Source organism: Pezoporus flaviventris, unplaced genomic scaffold (assembly GCF_033815535.1).
Source record: "Pezoporus flaviventris isolate CSIRO_AGI_PZ_B2104156 unplaced genomic scaffold, CSIRO_AGI_Pfla_v1 ptg000015l, whole genome shotgun sequence".
Lineage (NCBI taxonomy): Eukaryota > Metazoa > Chordata > Aves > Psittaciformes > Psittacidae > Pezoporus > Pezoporus flaviventris.
In genome coordinates this window covers 7551328-7572655 of record NW_026892563.1, presented here as the reverse complement: position 1 = coordinate 7572655, position 21328 = coordinate 7551328, and the positions used below count along the sequence as shown (strand labels likewise).

The following is a 21328-nucleotide window of genomic DNA, read 5'->3' as shown; positions in this document are numbered from 1 at the left end:
ATTCTTCTCTTTTCTAGGCTAAACATTCCCTGCTCTTTCAGGCTTTCCTTGTATGAGAGATGCTTCAATCCTTTAATCATCACTACGGCCCTTCACTGGCCTCCCTTCAGTAGCTTTATAACTGTCTTGTGTTGGGGAGCCTAGAACTGGACACAGCACTCCAGATGTGGCATCACTAGTGCTGAGTTAATTTCTGCTTTGTTTGCATCATTTAGCTAAAAAGAAATAGGACAGAAAATATCTGGTGTTATTTCAAGACAGATAAGAGAATACCTAGTGAGTACAGCTTATTATTAATTATTCACATAAGTGTAAAAATTTTTAAAATAAAATAAAAAGGTGAAGGAAAGAGTTCCTCTAGGGTTAATTCAATAAAACCTTACAAACCTTTCCATGTCAGGGTGCTGTAGTCAGGGGTTGGTGCCATAGTCAGGGGTCGCTGCCATCGTCAGGGGTGTGGTGCCATAGTCAGGGATCTGGTACCATAGTCAGGGGTTTGGTGCCACAGTCAGGGGTTTGAGTGTCTTGAACATGGGACTCAAGTCAGTTGGCCAGGTCTAGTGGGGGCTGGTGGAGCTGGTCTGACAAAGAAGGGGAAGAGCGGTTTTGGTAGGAGGCTTGCCAGACTGATCAAGGATGCTTTAAACTGCATGTACTGGGATATCATTCCGTCCCAACACACCCAGTCAGTTGCCAGCACCTATAATAAATGCTTGGAGCAATGTAGAGATATTCCAGCCACTCCAGCCAATGAGCCGGCTTCAGTTGGAGCTTGGCTCAGATGCCTCTATACAAACACCCGTAGCATGGGGAACAAGCAAGAGGAGTTAGAAATGTGTGCACATCTACGGGAGTATGATATAACAGGCATCACAGAAACATGGTGGGATGGCTCCTATGACTGAAGTGTTGGAATGGAAGGTTACAGGCTCTTTAGAAAAGACAGGCCTGGCAGGCAGGGAGGGGGAGTTGCCCTTTATGTTAGGGATAGGCTGGAGAGCATGGAACTCTGTCTGGGGACAGGTGAGCAGTCCACAGAGAGTTTGTGGGTCAGGACTAAAGGGAGAACAGCAATAGGAGACATTACTGTGGGGATCTGTCACAGACAGCCTGATCAAGAGGAATCTATGGATGGAGCACTCTACAGACAGAGAGGAACAGCCTTACACTTGCAGACCCTTGTCCTCATGGGGGACTTCAACCACCCTGATGTCTGTTGGAGGGATGGTATGGCCCTGCACAAGCAATCCAGCAGGTTCCTTGATTGTGTGGAAGACAACTTCCTTCTGCAAGTAATAGAGGAGCCAACAAGGAGAGGTGCCATGCTTGACCTCATGGGGAATTAAAGACCAGTCAGTCTCACCTCTGTGCCTGGCAAAACCTTGGAGCAGATTCTCCTGAATGGCAACCTAAGGCACATGAAAATCAACAAGGTGCTTTGTGACAGCCAGCACGGCTTCACTAAGGGGAAATCCTGCCTGACCAATTTGGTGGCCTTCTATGATGGGGCTACAGAACTGATGGACAGGGGTAGAGCAGTTGATGTCATCTACCTGGACTTGTATAAAGCGCTCGACACTGTCCCTCATGACATAGAATCATAGATTAGTTAGGGTTGGAAAGGACCTTAAGATCATCTAGTTCCAACCCCCCTGCCATGGGCAGGGACACCTGACACTAAACCATATCACCCAAGGCCTTGTCCAGCCTGGTCTTGAACATTGACAGGGATGAAGCATTCACAACCTCCCTGGGCAACCTATTCCAGTGACATCCTTGTCTCTAAATTGGAGAGATGTCAATTTGGTAGGTGGACCACTCCACGGACAAAGAACTGGCTGGAGGGCCGCACGCAAAAAAGTTGTGTTCAATGGCTTAACGTCCAGCTGGAGACCAGTAACAGGCGGTGTTCCTCAGGGATCGGTGTTGGGACCAGTCTTGTTCAACATCTTTGTTGGTGACATGGACAGTGGGATTGAGTGCGTCCTCAGAAAGTTTGCTGATGACACCAAGCTGTGTGGTTCAGTCAATAATGATGGAGGGAAGGAATGCCATCCAGAGGGACCTTGGCACGCTTGTGAGGTGGGCTGATGCCAGCCTTGTGAAGTTTAACCATGCCAAGTGCAAGGTCCTAAACCTGGGTCGGAGCAATGCCAGGCACAGCTACAGGTTGGGCAGAGAAGAGATTCAGAGCAGCCCTGCGGAGAAAGACTTGGGGGTGCTGGTTGATGAGAAAATGAACATGAGCCAGCAGTGTGTGCTTGTAGCCCAGAAAGCCAGCCGTATCTTGGGCTGCATCAAAAGGAGCGTGACCAGCAGGTCAAAGGAGGTGATCCTGCCCCTCTACTCTGCTCTTGTGAGACCTCCCCTGGAGTACTGTGCAGTTCTGGTGTCCTCAACATCAAAAGAACACAGAACTGTTGGAACAAGTCCAGAGGAGGGCCATGAGGATGATCAGGGGACTGGAGCACCTCCCGTATGAAGACAGGCTGAGAAAGTTGGGGCTGTTCAGCCTGGAGAAGAGAAGGTTGCGTGGAGACCTCCTAGCAGCCTTCCAGTATCTGAAGCGGGCCTATAGGGATGCTGGGGAGGGACTCTTCACTAGGGACTGTAGCGATAGGACAAGGAGTAACGGGTTAAAAGTTAAACAAGGGAAGTTTAGATTGGATAGAAGGAGGAAATTCTTTTCTGTTAGGGTGGTGAGGCACTGGAATGGGTTGCCCAGGAAAATTGTGAATACTCCATCCCTGGTGGTCTTCAAGGGCTGGGTTGGGCAGAGCCTTGAGTGGCATGGTTTAGGGTGAGGTATCCCTGCCCTTGGCAGGGGGTTGGAACTTGATGGTCTTAAGGTCCTTTCCAACCCTAACTATTCTATGATTCTACGATTCTGTGATTCTATGATTCTATGGAAAAGAAATGTTGATTTTCTCATCTGTGTGATTTTAATTAAAAAATATTACTGCGTTGAACCACTTTTTACAATAATTGATTTACTTCATAGTTGTCCACAGGTGTGTGATTTTAAAGTATAGAAAGGGAAAGTAGAAGGATTTCACTTCAGAAACACAATAATGATATGGATGTGTGGATAAATATGTTTAATTGCAGTGTATGTCATTAAAAATCATAATTTGCAGGAGTTACTCTTGGTGTCATAATATTGCCATTTATTCAGGCTAGAAAATAACCTATATGTTAGTTGATTTGGTGACTTGTTTGTTAAGTATACAGTATTTTTAATGGTGACAGCATTTTATGGTTCTTTATCAGTGACAGTCATTTAGATATTTGTGCACAGCTTTTTCCCTTTCTGCAGTGCTGAAGAGGGTCACTGATTCCTCAGTAAAGTAACTGAATGCTTTACTCATTAGTGAAAAATAAGCTGCTAAATTCCTTGCCAAGGTCAGATGATGTTACTGATTGGTTTAGTGTTTCAAGTGGTTTTACAGCCAAACTGTTGGACCCTTATCTGCTACTTGAGTTTTTAGACTTCAGGCAGACTTTGCATAGTGTCATGGATGCCAATGGAGAAACCCATCAAACTGTCACAAGTACTGGGAAGCAACAAAAAAACCCTTACTGCCTTACTGTGAATAAGTTGACACTGGGGATGGGAGTGTGTGTTGGGGATTTTGTTGGTGGGTTCATTTGTGTGTGGGTTTTTGTTTGTTTGTTTGGGATTTGGGTTTTGTTTGTTTTTTGTTGTTGGGTTTTTGTTTGTTTGTTTGTTTTTCTGCCTAGTACAAACTACCTCACAGGATGAGTCAGGAAACTACTCTGTATAAAGACTAGGAAAAATGCATACCAACATGTTGGCTCTTTAGAAATTTGTATTTGAGTTTCAATAATTGTATTCTGCATGTCAGTGTTAAAAAATGTAAGGCATGGTCCACACAGCTTTGTTTCAGCTTTCCTGGTTTAGCTATTGTGGTGTTTAGGTTGATTCACATAGAGATTCTGTAGCTACTCTAGAGGGTAGGTATTAAGTCTCTCTTTTCTAATGATTTAGTACCTCACTGAAGCAATACCCTAGTGTTCCTGTGTTTTTCCTTTATATCATTTTTTATAGTTGACTGGACTTTACAAACAATAAGAAAAAATAACCAAATACAATGCTATGTAGCCTCATCTGCCATAATATTGTTTGGAATGAATTGCTTTTGTAAGATTAACTGGAGGGCAAAAATAATTTTCAAGTTACAAGGAGGAAAAATCAAGAATCAGCTAAGGCTGAATTTCTTGTTGTGCAAACACCCATATTGGTCACAGAGCCAATGGGAAATAGCCAGTGGCAACAGAAAGTGAGAATATTGTTGGTGAAACAAATTCAAAGCAACAGAGTGACTGGAGACCGTGGAAGAAATACATTTCTTGATAAATGGTCATGCTGTGATACATTGGATAGTGCAACCAATTTTTTTCAGTCTGCCTCTGGCCTCGACAGGTCTGACCACACTACTAGATTTTGGAAGATGACTTATGTGTAACAATATTTCAGTGACCTTGAGTGAAGGGTTCTTAGTACACTGAGATCTTTGCTAGTGTTACTATGTCACATCATTCTTTCAGGATGAAATTTGATTATGCTGAAAATGCTGAATATTAAGCATGCACTACAATAGAACTACTCTGGAAAAATTAATATATTCTTTTTAATTTTTGCATTTCCAGTAGGTATAAGACATCAAGAAATGTTATCCTTTCTACTGCCTAAATTCTGTTACTGAAATAAACGCTTATCATAGTTCATTTATTCAGTAATTTTAGCTTTTTTTTTTTTCAGTAACTTCTGGTGAAACTGTTGCTGTGGATACACAAACCAGGGTAACCAAGGAAACCACCACCTTCAAACCAGAAATGCCATCTTCTGTGCTTTTGGAGGTTCCAGCCTTGGCTGACTTCAATAAGGCATGGGCAGAACTCACTGACTGGCTTTCTCAACTGGATCGAGATATAAAATCTCAGAGAGTGATAGTAGGTGATCTTGATGATATCAACGACATGATCATCAAACAAAAGGTATGAGTAACACTGATTTTTCAAGTTGAAAACCTCATGGTCTTTATTTTGTATTAAATCATTTCAACAAGGAGCACAGGAGAGATGATAGGATACAATGCATGCAGTTGTTACTGAAGGTGCTTTATTCCATAAGCACAATTATTGATTAAATGTTAAGATAATTAATTGAGGGGAAAAAAAAGTATTTCATCATTTCTGTGGTATTTAAGGCAGACCTCTTTATCTTTCTATTGCTTATGCTGATTGTGTTGTTGGAGCATACAAGCCAAAGGTTGAAATATAAATGTCATGAGAAAGAAGGAACTGCATGGTGAGCTCCAGGTTGTCAGGAGGAAAGATACCCCATTTCATACCTTTTCTTATGTTGCTTCTGTAATAACTTTCTGAGAAGCTTATATCTTACTGCTGGTGGGTTATGAAAAGCTCCTCGGTTCTCTTAAAGAAAAGAACAGCTCATTAATGCAAATGTTTTGTCAGCAAAACTGCATCAGTGTCACTTATCTTTGAAACACAGAAAAATATGGAAATACATGTGCAAAGAAAATAAAAGGCTAAACTTTAGCTACTCAGTAGCAATAAAAGTAATTGGTATTGTAAAGCTTGAAAGTAATTATCCAGATTTAACATAGTTCAGTGTAAAATATTTGGCATGCCTATGAAAAACTTCTCAGTGTTATGTTTCCATTCAGCATAGTGCTAAACTGAGTTTAGGACTCTATTATTCTCTTCTGCTCTTTCCTCCTTCTCATTCTAAAAAAAAATCTGATTTATTGTAAAGATGATATTGACATTCTTTCTCTTTGCTTAAAGTAAGAAAGAGAGGGAGAAACAATGGTCACATTTTCCCTACTATCTATACTAAGCAATTTTATAAGAACATGTATCTTAAAATATGCAGATGCCTCATAGGATTAAATCTGCTTGTTTTCTTGTATTTCCCCCATTTTTAATGGTTTAAAATTTCTATTTTTGAGACATTTGTTTTGCTTTATTTCCTAGATAAGTAAAATAGTTATTTCATCTTGATTCATGAACAAAATATTTATTGTGTAGAATTATATAGTGTTTTATTAAGTAAAATATCTTTAAAATGGCATGGGTGTATTTAAATAATGAGTGATAGTTGCAGTAGCACCTACACAGTACACTAGATTAAAATAGCCGTTATGTCATTTGGAAAGGTTGAGAACCAAAGAAGACTTGCTGGCACATTATCTTTTAATCTTTTCCAAATCATTTTGGTTTTAAAATTTTGTGTTGTCAAACACTTGGTTCAGAATTACATGTTTTTCTTACTTATGCCTTGTTTTAGCACATTATTGTGGTGGGCAAAATCCGTAGCTTGCTTCCTTCTGCAGATCTCTTTTACTTAAATATGACGTCAATTTACTGACTCTTGAGGATTTCAATTCATGTTATACATTTTAAAATTAACTAGTTTTTATCGGCATTTTATCTTAACTCAAGGGTAAAATACTTTAGGTGGTAAAGCCAGCACTATTGCAGTCTTCCTCTCACTTCTGTTCCTGGCCGGGTAGCCCTGTCTCTTTTTTTGATACCATGCTGTGCTGGTAACAGAACCAGCAGGAAAACTCTTTTTTGCTGTGCTTACCTCTCTAATTGGCTGTGCAACAGAATGTGACATTTAATATAGTCTCTGATGAAATGGAAAAATTAATGTCTAAATATAGACTCCAGTTCTGTTAACTGGCTCTCTCTTCTCTAACCATCATCTTAATGTCACTTAATACATGGAAATGAATGTAACAAAATTTTGATTCTGCTCCTAAATCTGTCACTGTACTATTAGGTGAGATTAGCAGACAGAATTCTCAAAACTGACAAAGAATTTTAGGTTTCCCAAAAAAACCCCAGATTGCTTTCTAATGCGTAAAGTGTCTGCAGCATTATGTGAGCTGATGAAATTGGACATACAGGCACTTAGCTATTCTGAAAAGTCAGGACAAATATGATCTAAGTTGGAAATCCAAAAGTAGTGCTTACCTCCCCAGATGTGTATATTCTGTAAAATATCATAGTCATACCTCCTGTGTGGTTGTGATTTAAAAGTCATTGAAAGTAATTGTATTGCATTGTGCTCTATTTGGATTTTGTTGCACATCTACAGGGATCTCAGTAAGCTTTAATAGGAGTTCTGTCTTAGCAAATTGACTTTTTTTGTTTTTCAGTTTTTTGATTTTAGGTGAAAATACCATTTTAACATGGCTGACTACTTCCCATATAAAAATTCATCATTATAGAAATACATGCTCAGTGAATCCCTAGTTGCTCACCCAGAATTTAGAATACTGCTAGTCCTGTTGGCATGTTACTAAAGTCTTACTATTTTGGCATTTTGTTTCCATTTCACACTTCTTTTAAAACAGAGAAATACATTTCTAATAAGAAAATGAATTTTCAAAGCAAACATTTTAAAAGCAAAGAAATCTTATATCTTAGCAACGTATGTAACAGAACATTTTTCAAATCTGACTTTAGGTTTTCCTTTTTTTTTTTCTTTCACAGCAGCATGTAGTGTTGAAATTAATTCTCTGAGGGCATTTTGGCTAAGTTCATTTCCATCTGATTGTGTCACAAGATCACAGCCACTAACTCTGCCATATTTTCCCTCCATAAAAGTTTAATATGTCGCTAGCCTCCACTCAAACTTTGCCTGGTTGTGATTGCAGTCAATTGGTACTCTTGTGTGAATAGCATGTACAAAGATCAATTATAGAACAAACCAAAAAAGACAACTATTCAAAAAACACTTGTTTTAGTGGCAGCTTCCCTTTAATGAAGGAAACAATGCAACTTAAATTCTTCTAAGCGGTGCACATACTATGCCGTCAATGAAGCATACCAAAAGAGTAGCATAACGGCTATTCATTTCAGACATCTGTAGTTAATGCTTCTGTCCAAAGAAGTATGCATTTCCTTCAAGCGATGCATTACATATTTTAGTCATCTGTAGTTGTATATAACTTGTTAAATTCTATATAATTAAATGAAAAGACACTAAAATGTGCTTGATAAAGTACTTTAATATTAGCATTAGTGTCATCCATGGTTTTGTTAGAGGAAAATTATTATATTTTACTCATCTGCTTGAAGACTGATGCTTTGCAGGACTTGGTCGTCAAAGAAATAAATGCATGGCAAACTGACAAGAGACTCATATATTGCTTCTGTAGATAATCTTCATTTCCAAATAATGTTCTTGGGTAATATTGCGAATATTTTAATATGCCAAGGTGTAATTAGGTGAGGGACATGACAATACAGTTTGCATTTGTTGTTTCATTTCACTGTCCTGACTTCAAAACAATCAAGATGTTTTATGTTTGAAGGTCAGGCGGGGAGTCTTCATAAAAGAGAAAATCATGAACAGAGGAACAGAATAATAAATTTGCTATGTTATGAAAAAATAGAAACCTTTACTTACTTAAGATGCCAATAAGTCCTTTACTGAGAAACTCTGCTCTGTCATCATTGTGTTTAGAGGAAGGTTTGCAGTGGGAATAGATTTCTACTAAAAGCAGTGAACTATGGAGTTTGTACAAAGCTTGAAGATAATTAGCAATGCCATTTAAAGAGATCAAATACTGTAATCTCCTTAAATTTTGAATTCTGTCCTTGTATTTTACCAAGGTACGCTGTCCATCCAAACTTTGTGTAACATATGTTATTGAAAACATAGCTTTCACTTGTACTGGGTGAACATAGATTATAATAACTAGTACTGTTAATGAATTTGACTACAATTTTCAGTGCCTACATTTACTCATTGGTTCTAAGAGTATAGGCTGAGTCTGCACTACTAGGTGCAGTGTAGGGGATTAATCTGAAAAAGTATTTATGTAGAACCAGACCTACAGCCAAGCTAGTTACTGAGACTTTTAAGCAAAGATGAGGAAAAGATACTTTTAGGTAATTATTTGTGTTATGCTACAGTAGTCATCCAGAAAGAGTCAGATAATTCTACTAAATTAATTTGTTACTATTCAAAAAGTATGTTTGGTCTTCTGTCAATTAGAGAAGTAAACAAAACTGGAGTGAAGAGATTATTTTCAGTATTAATTCTGAGTTGAGTTTTCAATAGCTGAGAATCTTGTGCAGCTGATCATAGTAAAATAACTGTTAGGAAAAATATTTGTTTATAAACAACACAATTAAAAAACTTAAGATAAAAGACTAGGTTTAACTGACATTCCCCTTGTTTGAGGAATTTTCACCTATCTGTTCCCATGGTTACGTACCATGCATTTTAGTATACAACTTCATTATTATATATGTATTTTTTTGTATACAACCTTACAATTAATATTCTGATAGATCAGAAACATGGGAAGTTTTCTCTCTAAACTGTTTGACAACATTTTTTTTTTTTAATAAAAATATAGTTTTCCAATTTTATATCCTTTTCTTACAGAAGCCACTGTTAAGTGCCAGATTAAAAACTGTAGTTCTTTATTATGGGGTGTGTATCAGTGTCTTTGAAATATGCCCACATTGAAATAAAACTTGTAGTTACAGCCAAAGACATTTGTCTGTTCATATATTTATATCAGAAAAGCAAGCTATAGGTAAGGTGAAGTTCTCAACCTTTTAGATAGTGTACTTCAGGTTCTGCAGAGGTATGAAGTTTCATGTTAGTGAGATTGGTGTAAAATGACCCATTTATCACATCTTCAGATAATGTACTGTTGAAGAACACCATAGAAGAGTTTACATTTGGAGCTGAATGTTTTCCAGTTTAGTATTTTGATGTGCTTAACGGGAGGAGTTTCTTAGTCCAGAATCTAAGTAAGATGCCAGTAAGCTGATAGCTGACATTCACACTTTCAGAATCCATCTTCAGAAGCATGTTTGCCACATCCCTTTCTTGGTGCTGCCATGCTGCTTTGAGGGTTGTTTTCAAAGCTTCAGGTTTTGTAGAATCTTCCATTTTCATATGAACAAACAGATGCAGACACTCCTGGGGCAGTGTTGGACCAGAATCAGCTAGCTCCCAAAGCAGGGCTGGAGCTGAAACTGATTCTGCAGCTTGTTAGAGGGTTCCCCAGCATTTCTGTGCACCTCCTCTGATAGCTGAACCCTCCATATACTTTATGGCTTCAAAGGTGTGCAAAACCTCCTTTCCCTTTATGAATTCCATCATAAAATATACTTGCCTGGGGGACTACTTTCATTATTTTATGTATATTTCAGAGGGATGTTGTTCTTTTTAACATGGGATATCTATCAGAACTCTTATTTTATACTGCCTCATGCTGCTAGACTTTTAAAATTAATTCTAATTGATTAGAAGTACTGGAAAGCTGGTTTCAGTTTTTTGAGTGAAGAAAAAACTAGTAAATGAACAAATTTCTAAATATATTGGGAAAAGTTAAAAGTATGTGAAGTTTTTAGCTTTTTTAGAGTACAGGAAAATGAAAAAAAATGTCTGTCAGCTTTTAAGGTTATTCATAAGGTTAGAAAATGTGCAGCAGGATGCTCTAGAGGGCCTGGAAATCTGAACCTTTAAAGGGAGGAAAAAAGAAAAAAAAATCCATTAATCTGAAAATAGGACCTCAAGGGATATGGAATATATGTCAGGAGACTCCTTTTTAATACTTTGTCACACATAATGACAGCTGATATTTTAAAATAGCCTGGCCAGCTCATTACAGTATGTTAGAGACTGTATTTGTTTTCTACAACAATAAAAAACCTGTCTAAACACTGTCTTTGGAAAGTGATTAACAGCCATTTCCTTATTTCTCTATGATGTTAATAATGAGGACGTGCATAAAAATTTTACCTTTAAAGACCTTATTCTAAAATCATTGAAGTAAGGTATACTTTCATAATTTTTCAATTAGTTTTCAGTCAGGCTGTAAATCAATCATCATCATTCAAACAAAAAATAATATTACAGTTGTGCTTAAAGATAACTTTCTTTGTGCTTTTATTGGCCTATTGTGAAGAAATTTATTTTTTTTTTTCAATTCCAGCCAAATAAAGTTATAGAAAAAGATAAGTTACCATGATTAGTGCAACTGGCATCCTGTTAGGTTATCAAGGAAAGGACAATAATGCAGGAATTAATTTTAATTTGCATGTATATGTTATTAGAAGTACACACATTTCACTAGGGTTGCATTTTTCAACAGCAAATACATTTTTCTGTATTTCTGAGTATGACCTATCTTATAAATAAAGGACCTATTCCTATCTTATATATAAAGGGCCTATTCCATCAACACTGGACCTTACTTGACCTATTCTTTTACCCAAATCAGTCTTTCATTGTGCATCTTTGCATTCCGCTAGTATGTGCAACTATATGCTGGGCTGCATTTAATAAGACCCTAGCCAACATGTTGAGAGAAGTGATCATTTTCCTCTAATCAACACTTGTGAGACTGCATCTGGAGTTCTGTGTCTAGTTTGTGCTTCCTGGTGTGCAGGAAAGACATGGAGGGAGTCGAGTTCAGGGTCACCAAGTTGATCAGGAGCTGGAGTACTTTATATATGGCAAGATGCTTAGAGCTGGGCTTGCTCTGCTTGGGGGAGAGCTCAGGAAGGACTTTCTTGCTGCCTGCAGCCACTAAATAAGAGACTGTACAGACGATGGAGCCAGACTCTTCTCAAAGGTGCACAGGAAAAGGATGAGACACAACAGATGCGTGCTGCAGCAAAGAGAATTATGATGATGTATTAGGAGAAAAAATGTTCATGGTGAGCATAATGAATCATTGGAATAAGCTTTCCAGAGATCTTGTTGATTCTCCAGCCTTGGGGGTGTTAGGCACAAAACTGGACAGGAACATGTTTAGGCCTCATTTGAGCAGTAGGTTTGGCACAATGATTTCAGCAGGTTCCTTCCTACTTAAATTATTCTGTGATTATATATGAATGCTATTCTCAAATAATATGATTCTATATTGTATAATGAATTCCATTATTTGTACCCCTCCCACCTCAGCTGTGATTTGCTTTAAGATTTGGAACAGTCCTGGTATAATTTCAACTCATTATATAGTTCTAAGAAGTAATAAGGATCTCTTGGGAGAGTTATGGAAGTTTTAGGGAGCTGTATTTTCGTACCCATATAAAAAGACATTTCTAGCAATAATAACAAGAATATCTATGAGTGGCACTTTTTAAATTCAGGAATTGTGGGAAATATAAAAGCAGCTTGTATCTAAATAATGATGCAATGCATAAAATTCTAATCTAGTTGTGATCTTAAAATGTAAATTAAAACTAGGAGGAACAATTGTATATTTGTTCATTTTATGTGTGAGGAGACGAAGCTCTTCTTAGAGAAACAAGTTTTGCTCTGAAAGAAAATAAAAACATCAAATCCCAGCAGAGCTTCCTAATAAGCCGATGTTGAAACACGGTTCTTTTATGTGCAAAAGAAAATGATCCCAGAATTTTAACTAAAAAAACCCTGAAGTCTTGAAATGTGCCCTATTGCTTTCTCAATGTGCCATGGGTATTCTGATACTTCTATAAACGTTGCTTAATAATAATACAGGTTCAGGGATTTGTTAGCAGATGGACAATTCCCTCTTGAGGCACAGCAGCCAGCAGCGTCATTAGCATCCTTTTTCATGAAGGGATTGTTTAAAAAGAAAATGTCACTAGCTTTTTTAAGCTGTGGGATGTGACAGTTTCTAGTGACTTAGTTCTATTGCAGTAAGCCAAACTCTTGGAATTCCATTTTCTCCTTTCCCATAGAATACTATAATAACATTTAGCACTTAGAGAAGCTTTCATGGAGAGTTCTGTGTTGATTTACGTGTATATATTGCTTTATAACACTCATGTGAAGCAATCAAAACCACTTTAAGTAGTTGACTCAAATGTAAGCAGGAGGCAGACAGCTAGCTCACTATACCTCCTGTGAAATATTTAAATGTTATGCTATGTAGAGCTGCTTAAAAGTGAAAGGTAAAATTTATAAAAACATTTAAGAGAGGTATTGAGGCGTATTTGTTTTCAGGGGCACAGGGGTCTTGAATAGTTTTCTCCATTCCCTAACCACAATACATATTTATTTCTTCACATGACTTGGCATGCATTTTTACTAGATTTAATATGACTAAACAGTGAGTTCCTGTGGTTCTGGAGAAGGAGAGAAGTAGTGGGAGAGAGAATTGCCTATCTTGGAAAGCTGATATTAAGGGGGATTAAAGACAGAGGGACTTGATGCTCTGAATTTGCCTGATCTTCACTCGTTTGCCCTACCTTCTTCTTCACCTTTGTGGAACACGGTGGTCTGTTTCCTGCTGCCTGGAGTTCCCTTTGGACTGTCTCTTCTTCAATATATTCTCCTTTTGTTTCTACTAAACTGAATTTTGCATACAGAAATTAAGAACAAAATGTCTGATTTTGCATAACATGTCTAACAGCTGATGTCCTTTGTTAATTATAAACAACAAATTGAAAAAGAGCCTAGCATTTTTAGGTTCTCTTTTTCTTTCCCTAGTCACAGAGGGTAGTGGAGAAGGGTCTGTATATTTACTTTTGGTTTTGTTAGATATAAAAGCAATCCCTCCTTCACTGCTGCAAAAATGAAATCTCAAATATTCATATTAGCAAACAAGAAATTTAGAATGTAAATAGAAAATTATTTTTTTCAGGTTACTACGCACTGCAATGAAATCCCAGAAAATGGCTGAGTAAACATTCAGCTCAAAATACAAAAGTAATCCTACTAAAAATAATGACTGTATATTTTACTCAAAAAAGACATTAAAGTATTTTTCTGAATTGAACCAGAGAATTCAGCTCTTTACACAATCAAATGCTGAAGGAGGACTTAATTAAAAGAAAATTGGGTTTAGTAGTAAATGTGGTCCAGTTCATATTGCTCAAATCTCTCATCTGTCTTTGTTGCTAGCTGATAAAGTAAGCAAATAACAAAAGAATTCCCAGAAGTGTATTCTGCTGCTTTTGCGGACCATTGATCTTACTGAGGTAAAAGATCAACGTAACATCACCATGGCACTCCTAATCTTCATGTGCTTTCTGCTTGTACGAAATATTTTGTGCAGCCAGACACGAGTTTCATACATAGATGTTTAGTCACCTCAGCCAGCTTCCAACTTTCTTTTTCGTGCTTCTGGATTTGTCAAATTCTCAAGCTGAATAGTTAAACATGGAGTTCACACTATGTTTCATACTATTGTTATTGTTATTATTAGCTCATTTGCTGGTAGTGCAATTCTGGGTGGGGCTTTCCTCCAACCTCTCCTGAACTTGTCATTAAGGCATGTGAACAAGAATATAACTAGTAGGGAATTAAATTTTATCTGTGGGTGCAAAAAGATAACTCTGAAAACATAGCATCAACATGCTGTGCATCAGTTAATAAAGTCAACTGTCTCAGACATTTGCAATTTGTAAATATTCCCTGGGTAATTTAGAGGAAAAAAAAAATCAGTAAATTTAATATAATTTACTGAAGAGGATCTCTCATGCAGATTGGTGCAATTTTAGGGGAAAATGCTTTGGAAGCAGCAGAAGGTGAATTGAGTATGAATACAGCCAACTGTCTGTTCTGAGCAATGACTGTAAGGTGCATTGAATCATGTTGTGCCTGGTGTATTGAACTCAAAAATATCACTTCTCCTACTTGTACTAAACAGCTTATTCCAGAGCTATACACACACCTGCAATAATAATCCAACACAACAGATATTACTGATAGAAGAGTTTACAGGAGAAGAATTAGTGGGGCGTTGTGCATTTAAATTATAATACGGATAAGGTGTATGTGGATGGAAAAAGTTGCATATTTATAAGCGGTCTTAATCAAGACTTAGATCGTTGTTCTGAGTTGGGGGAAAAGTAGGTGAAATGGTCTCACAGGTCTTATGGTTAAAAGAAGACATGAAAGATGCATGGAACATAGGTGCAGAGTGAAGGGTAGGAAGAACTGTGTAACTGGGGAATTGAGAAAGTTTGCAAGACTTTGTTTGTCTGCTTTAAGGCATAGTTGTATAAAGGTCCATATTGATTTAGGGCAAAAATTCAGCGGAGGAGGAAGATTTGTAAGATAGAAGTGCTCTTGTTTTTTATCCATATTAGTTTATGCAAATTTAATGTCAGTAAATTTCCCTCCCCCGCTTCTCCCTCTTCCTGCTAGACTGTTGAAGATTTTAGGTCAAATATCACTCACCTTCTGAGAACAATATCTAACAAGTATCTTTCTTTTAAACTTTCTAGCTAAATATGCTGAGATTAAGGAAAATCTTGCATGTTGAAACTTTGATTCAGTCATGTTGGTTCATTTTGTCTATTACTTTATATTTTTTACTAAATTATTTTCCAGTATTTTTTGTCAAGGTGAGAATTCATATAGCTTGTTTACTTAAGGGTATTTTTTAATGAATTCAACCATTTTGTATGTCTCTATCATTAGAATGTTTTATACATAAACCAGAATTATCTGTGAAATCTAAGTTGTGCACATAACTTTTCACTTCCTTGGGTGCTAGTTACCTAATTCCTTTGAAATAATTTCATTGGACAACTTTAAAAATCACAAATCTTAATTAAAAATAACAGGACAGCCTTTGGAGACCTCACAGTATAGAATACAAAGCATATATTTTTTCTTACGAGAAAACTGTGAGGTTTCCACTGTAGGATTCACACAAGATGTGTTCTCTTGATTTCGTGTTTTTACTGCATGCCTATTTCTGAACTGCATGGGCTATATATGGTCATTGCCCATGGCAGGGTGGTTGGAACTAGGTGATATTAAGGTCCTTTCCAGCCCTAACCATTCTATGATTCTATGATTGTTTGGCTTTGCTGTAGGATTGATGTTCAGGGATGCTATTTAACAATATATAGGATAAATGATTCTTCAAACATTTTTAAATGATGGGTAAATGGTTATTATAATTTTCAACTTCTACTGCCATTGCATAATGAGACTTTCAATATAATTATCATTAATTAAAAAAAAGTATAAATAGCAGATTTTTTTTTTTTAGTACTATCTCAGAAAAAAAAAAAAAAAGAACAGCAGAACTATTCCCTGCACATCAAAAGAATTATAATGGGTTTTTAAATATAATGTGAAAGCAGGCACTTTTTCACAATGCTCAACAGAAAATGATGTTTTTCTTTTTAATGTACTGCTACTGATTTTTCTCCTAGAATACATTCTGACTTCATTTGAACCCATCCCTGTATTCTTTTCCTTCCTTTTCAAACTTATTTGGATTTTCCCTGTGAGGGTTGCACTGTGGGGAGGATAACACAGCATAGACGATTCCAGACAATTCTAGACGGGTCTAGACAATTCCAGTTCCAGTAAGAGTTGTGAAGGTTATACTGTTACTGGGAGCACCTTGCTGTCTGTCCGTCTGCTAGTATTCTGGTTAGGGGAAGAAAAAAAATAAAAATTCTTTGGAAGAGATTTATTGAAACAATTCAGAAATAACTGCTAAGCAGCATAAAGGTTAAATGTTGGAACTGTTTTTTATTTCTTACTTTATGGTTTGCACTGAAGTAACGTAAGCTCAGATAGTAAAAGATGGGAATAACTACACAGCATTTTCTCAGAGCAATTTCTTTCCATTATGTTTGATAATAACATTTTTTTTTTTAAAGTCTTTTAGGTGAAGCCCAGTGTCCACATCAAAGTGGAAAGCTACTTTTAATTAGCAATTCAGTGAGAAATGTAAGATTTAACAGACACAGACACAATTCTGTCCCCTCCATTGTTAGCCCTCCAGGAAAGTACCTAGTTACGAGTAACTTCTGAAATAGTACAATGCATTCTTTTTAATATTTGTTAATATTCAGTTCTCTCAAATTATCTTATTGGTCTTAAATATATTTGAAAAATGTAGGCATTTGTATATGTCTGTCTATCTGTGTTTTGCTGAAGAAATCTATGGTATGTTTAGAGAATGATCCAGCTTAAAAACTGCAATATTTTCAATAATAATTCTTAATGTTTAAACTTCATGTTCTTGATTTGGTATAGTTTGATGCAGCAACTCTGTCACTTAAAAATAATGACACAACCCTCCCCCAAAACATTATTTAAAATGAAGCCCTCTACGATGAAAATCTAGTTAAATTTCAAATCCTATCCTTGTAGTTAAGGAAGAGAAGGGAGTTGCATTTTGAAGTATATTAGCTGAATTTCATTTTACAATTTAGAAAAAATTTTGTACTTTGGAATTGTTTGTTGAAATTAGAATTTTTTGTTTCTCTTGTTATTTTAATAAGGGAATGGAAGAGGTAAGACCAAAAGAGAAATAAATCTGATATATATCATAACTGTTTGTGTACAGCATTTTACAGGACAAGGTGGGGAGGGGAAGTTGTTTCAAGATATTTTTGGTCTGCTTTTACAGATCACATGCTGCTGACCATAATATGTACAAAAAGGAAACAATTCATTCATAGTTGAAATTTTGCTGGTTCACATAGCCACTTTTTCTGAAAAAGTAGGATTATAAAATCTAACAAATAATAAATTTAATTTTATCATCCAACTGCTGAGATTTTTACTATCCTTTTCATTGTTTCTGCAGTATTCTCATTTACCTTTTATACCTGACAGTTTTGGTCACCCATACACGATGAAGATTCACTTCATGAGTTATTAGGGAAGAAGCTTGTAAACTCTGCATGGCAGGGATCCTATCTTCATATCTCTTTATGAATTATTCAGACACCATTGATTCTTATTGGAGAAAAATTCCACACACTTTATTTATTTTTATTATATTTCAGCGGAAAAACAAATTCCTCACTGAGCATGTCTCACTGAGCAATGACAAAATCATTTGTAATCGTTAACCTAAGACATAAAATTGGGACAGATCGTAACAAAAGTGATTGTATGTTTCTTGCTACTGAAATGTTAGACGTGTTATCTTAGATTTCCAAACCATTTGGCCATCAAAGAGCACACTGTTTTTGCATTATCAAACCAGATGCACACTGGTTTGGCATTATCTACAAATCTACTTGCAATGCCTACTTTGGAGTTTCAAAACAACAACATACGTGCACAATACATTATGTCCCGTTTAAGAATAAGAACTGCAGACAGATTTCTTGATCTTAAGTTTTATGTCTTTGCATCTGTGGAAACTAAAAATGCCCTTTTAAAAATGTGATTATAAGGTATGTTTCCCAAAGTATTGCATGAGATTCACAAGATTTTTTATTTTTTTAAGTGGCGATAAAATGCAAACTCATATGTATACATAATATGAGGGGAATTCTCAGTTTAAATTGAAGCAAGAATGAAATGTTCTTATGTGCAAACACCTCCTGGGCCTGTGCAGAGGTAATGGAGCATAGGAAATAGATAAAGTGACAACCAAGAATAGATAAAGTGACAACCAAGAGAGGAAGAAGATATGTGAAATTCCTTACAACTTTGTTTAATAAAGCTCTCAACATACATTGTGGATATAATGTGCTGGTTTGTCTCTGTACAAATCATCTTAGTTTTTATTCCATGCATTTTGTAGACTGTAATTTGGTGATAATGGCTTCTTTGCACAGTTCAGGATTGATGAACAGGAATAACAAGTCAGTTAATAAGAGGATGTACATGTCTTTCCCAGTACAGAGCTCTTCAGTTGAGTGAGTCAGGAAGAAAGTCATATTTTGTTTCTAAAAAATGTCACTGAGGATGCATTATTAAATATTTTGGCAAAATAAATATGAGAAGGCTGATTTTAAAGCAGGTTGTGTAAGAGATGGGTGAAGAAACTCACCTATTTTTCAGCCTTTCCATAATTGCTACAAGCTTACAATTGGTTTGAAACGTCTTTATGAAATCTGTAATTCTTGAAGTTTGTCTTGTGCATTATCATTAGATTCAATCATTCTGATCTATGTTGTAATCTCCCAGGCTGTACTGCCTGAGTGAGGAGCAGATTTGTATTGTGCTGCTTGAGATGGGCTGCAGCTGCAACATGATTCAAGGAGTTAGGACGTGGTCTCTGTTTCCCCCTTGCTCCAGCTGGGAGCAATCTGTTCAGGCACAGAGAAGTTATGCCCTTTTACTCCCTAGAGGGAGATGCAGTTGGATTCTCAAATGAGCTGTTTGTGTTGCCTCAACCTTGTCAACTTTTTCAGACTTTCCTATTTCAATGCAAAATTGTGATGACTAAATAATTGGAATATGGTGCAGATATGAAAAGCATTTTAATACGTATCATGTTTACTAATTTTTTTTTTATTCCTTGACTTTGATAAAAAGAGAATCTTAGCAGCTAGAAAAGATATTATGTATTACTAACATAATATATTATGCTAACATAGTAACAAATCAGTTCCTTTTCCTGTTTACTACTGAAAGAGAATCTATTTATAACACTACAGATTTCCCTCTAATTTAGAAAAAAAATAAAAAAGAAACATCTTGCATAGGATTTGGCATGAATTAGTATGAGGACACATTACTCTGTTACTCTTAACAAATATTTTTGGTCTCAAATAACTGTATTTGCCAGAGATTTTTCAGTGGTTTCAGTTACAGAATTTGTATTTTATAGACCTCCAACAAATAAAAGAATAGCTCGGTTTATAACTAGGAACTAAAATCGGGTCTCACCACACTTGAAAACATAAGCAATGCCTTACCAGGTCAAACCAGTGTTCTGTCTAGCCCAGCAAAGTGTCTCTGTTGGTGGGATTAGTACAGGTTGGGCAGGGGGAATTTACCAGACTGGCTGCTTTCTGCATACTGTTCCCTTCTTACTGCCCTCACCCCTCACATCCGTAACTGTTTAACTGGGGATATCAGGGGACACATTACTGCCTATCCCTCATAGCATCTATTTTTCAGCCTATTATTAATGAAGTTGTCTAATCCCCCTCTGAAACTGCTGATTCCCTTGGCCCTCGCAACCCCCTGTGGCAGCAAGCTGTAGATTCTACCTGCTATGAAATAACTGATATATCTGTCCTAAACCAGTTTCCACTACAAGAATGCAGCATACTCCTACCCACTCTTTTCTGTCTTTCAGCCAAATACACATTCAGAAGACAACCTTCCTTTTTATATATTGTGGCCAAATTCCTTGAAACTCTTTTCTGAGGGACTTTGTAGAAAACATTTTCTATATGCATGTATCCAACCTGAACCAAATTGTCCTTCTCTGCTTTGATTTCTTCAAAGAAGTTTAAGACTCTCTGTAACAGAAAGCTACATCAGCTTTTTTTTCCAAGCAAATTACCCATGTTGTTAATTTTATCCGTCAGTGTGGTTTTACCAATTTCTACCATATGGGGAAGGCAGACATATAGGCTGGCAGTTGCCAGGATCTGGGAGCCCAGTTTCAGAATCACAATGTTAAAGCAGTATGACAGAAGCCTCACATTATGGTGACATCTCCTGCCACCACAGCCTCTCTGATCATCCTCGACATTTGTGTTACTCCTGGTTATAGAATCATCATATCCTTTAGACCTGGCATATAAATTCTGCCTAAATTATTGGGATTAGGTAATTAATCCCATTTTAAGTACTTTTTAATATATAGTAGTACCCCAACACCCTCACAGCCTTTTTTCCTGTGTAATTTCCATCCATATATTTACAGTGCACACCTAATTATTATTCTGCCACCAAACTTCTGAGAAACATGATGTATCAGTTAAAGTAAAGCAAACTCCTTATATCTTATCTAAGAAATTCAGTCCAGCAGTTTTCAGTAGAATTAAAAGCAGAGAAAAGGAAGTGCTATCCTGCCATTTTGCACTGTCACTCTAAAAAAAAATTTCATTACAAGAAACTACAATGATAGAGAGGCCAATTTCAATACCAGTAAGCTAACTCAGGGGAAGAAATTACTACAATGATAGAGAGGCAATTTCAATACCACTAAGCTAACTCAGGGGAAGAAATTATGTAGTAAGCAATGTTCTTATTATAGTCAGTGTGCAGCTACTGTTTCTCATTCTTTCTTTCTTTTCTTTTTTTTCTACAGTGTTAACAAGTAATCAAAGTAAAAGCTGAAAATGTGTTAACTATTGGAAATGCACATGATCATATTTTCATGCAAACCAGCATTTAAAGTTCTGTGGAAAATGATGCTGTAAATTAACATATATGTCTACCTTATTCTCCATGCTGGTTTTTAGAGTGTTTGTTGGGTTTTTTTCCCCACAAAGGAATGATAGGTATAATAAATAGGGCTTGAAGAAGATTTGAAAGTCTGTCCAGTCCAGACTTTTGCCTAAGGCAGGATGAGGTAGACTTAAACAATTTTTGACCAATTTCTCATTAAGTCAAGATTTTTTTTTTTTTTGGTAGTTT

The 21328-nt window shown here is 36.5% G+C and overlaps 1 protein-coding gene across 17 annotated transcripts in view; it reads left to right on the top strand.

Moving 5' to 3' along the window:
• The window catches only part of DMD (dystrophin), a 1205254-nt gene that overhangs the window by 881822 nt on the left and 302104 nt on the right, over nt 1-21328 (top strand). For 16 of the 17 annotated variants that reach the window (XM_061453343.1, XM_061453346.1, XM_061453349.1 and 13 more), the window contains one exon: nt 4784-5019. In XM_061453343.1, coding sequence (XP_061309327.1) covers nt 4784-5019 — 236 coding nt within the window. Of the gene's footprint in view, nt 1-4783; nt 5020-21328 lie in introns of those variants that run through there. The other variant, XM_061453353.1, reaches the window with a different exon arrangement.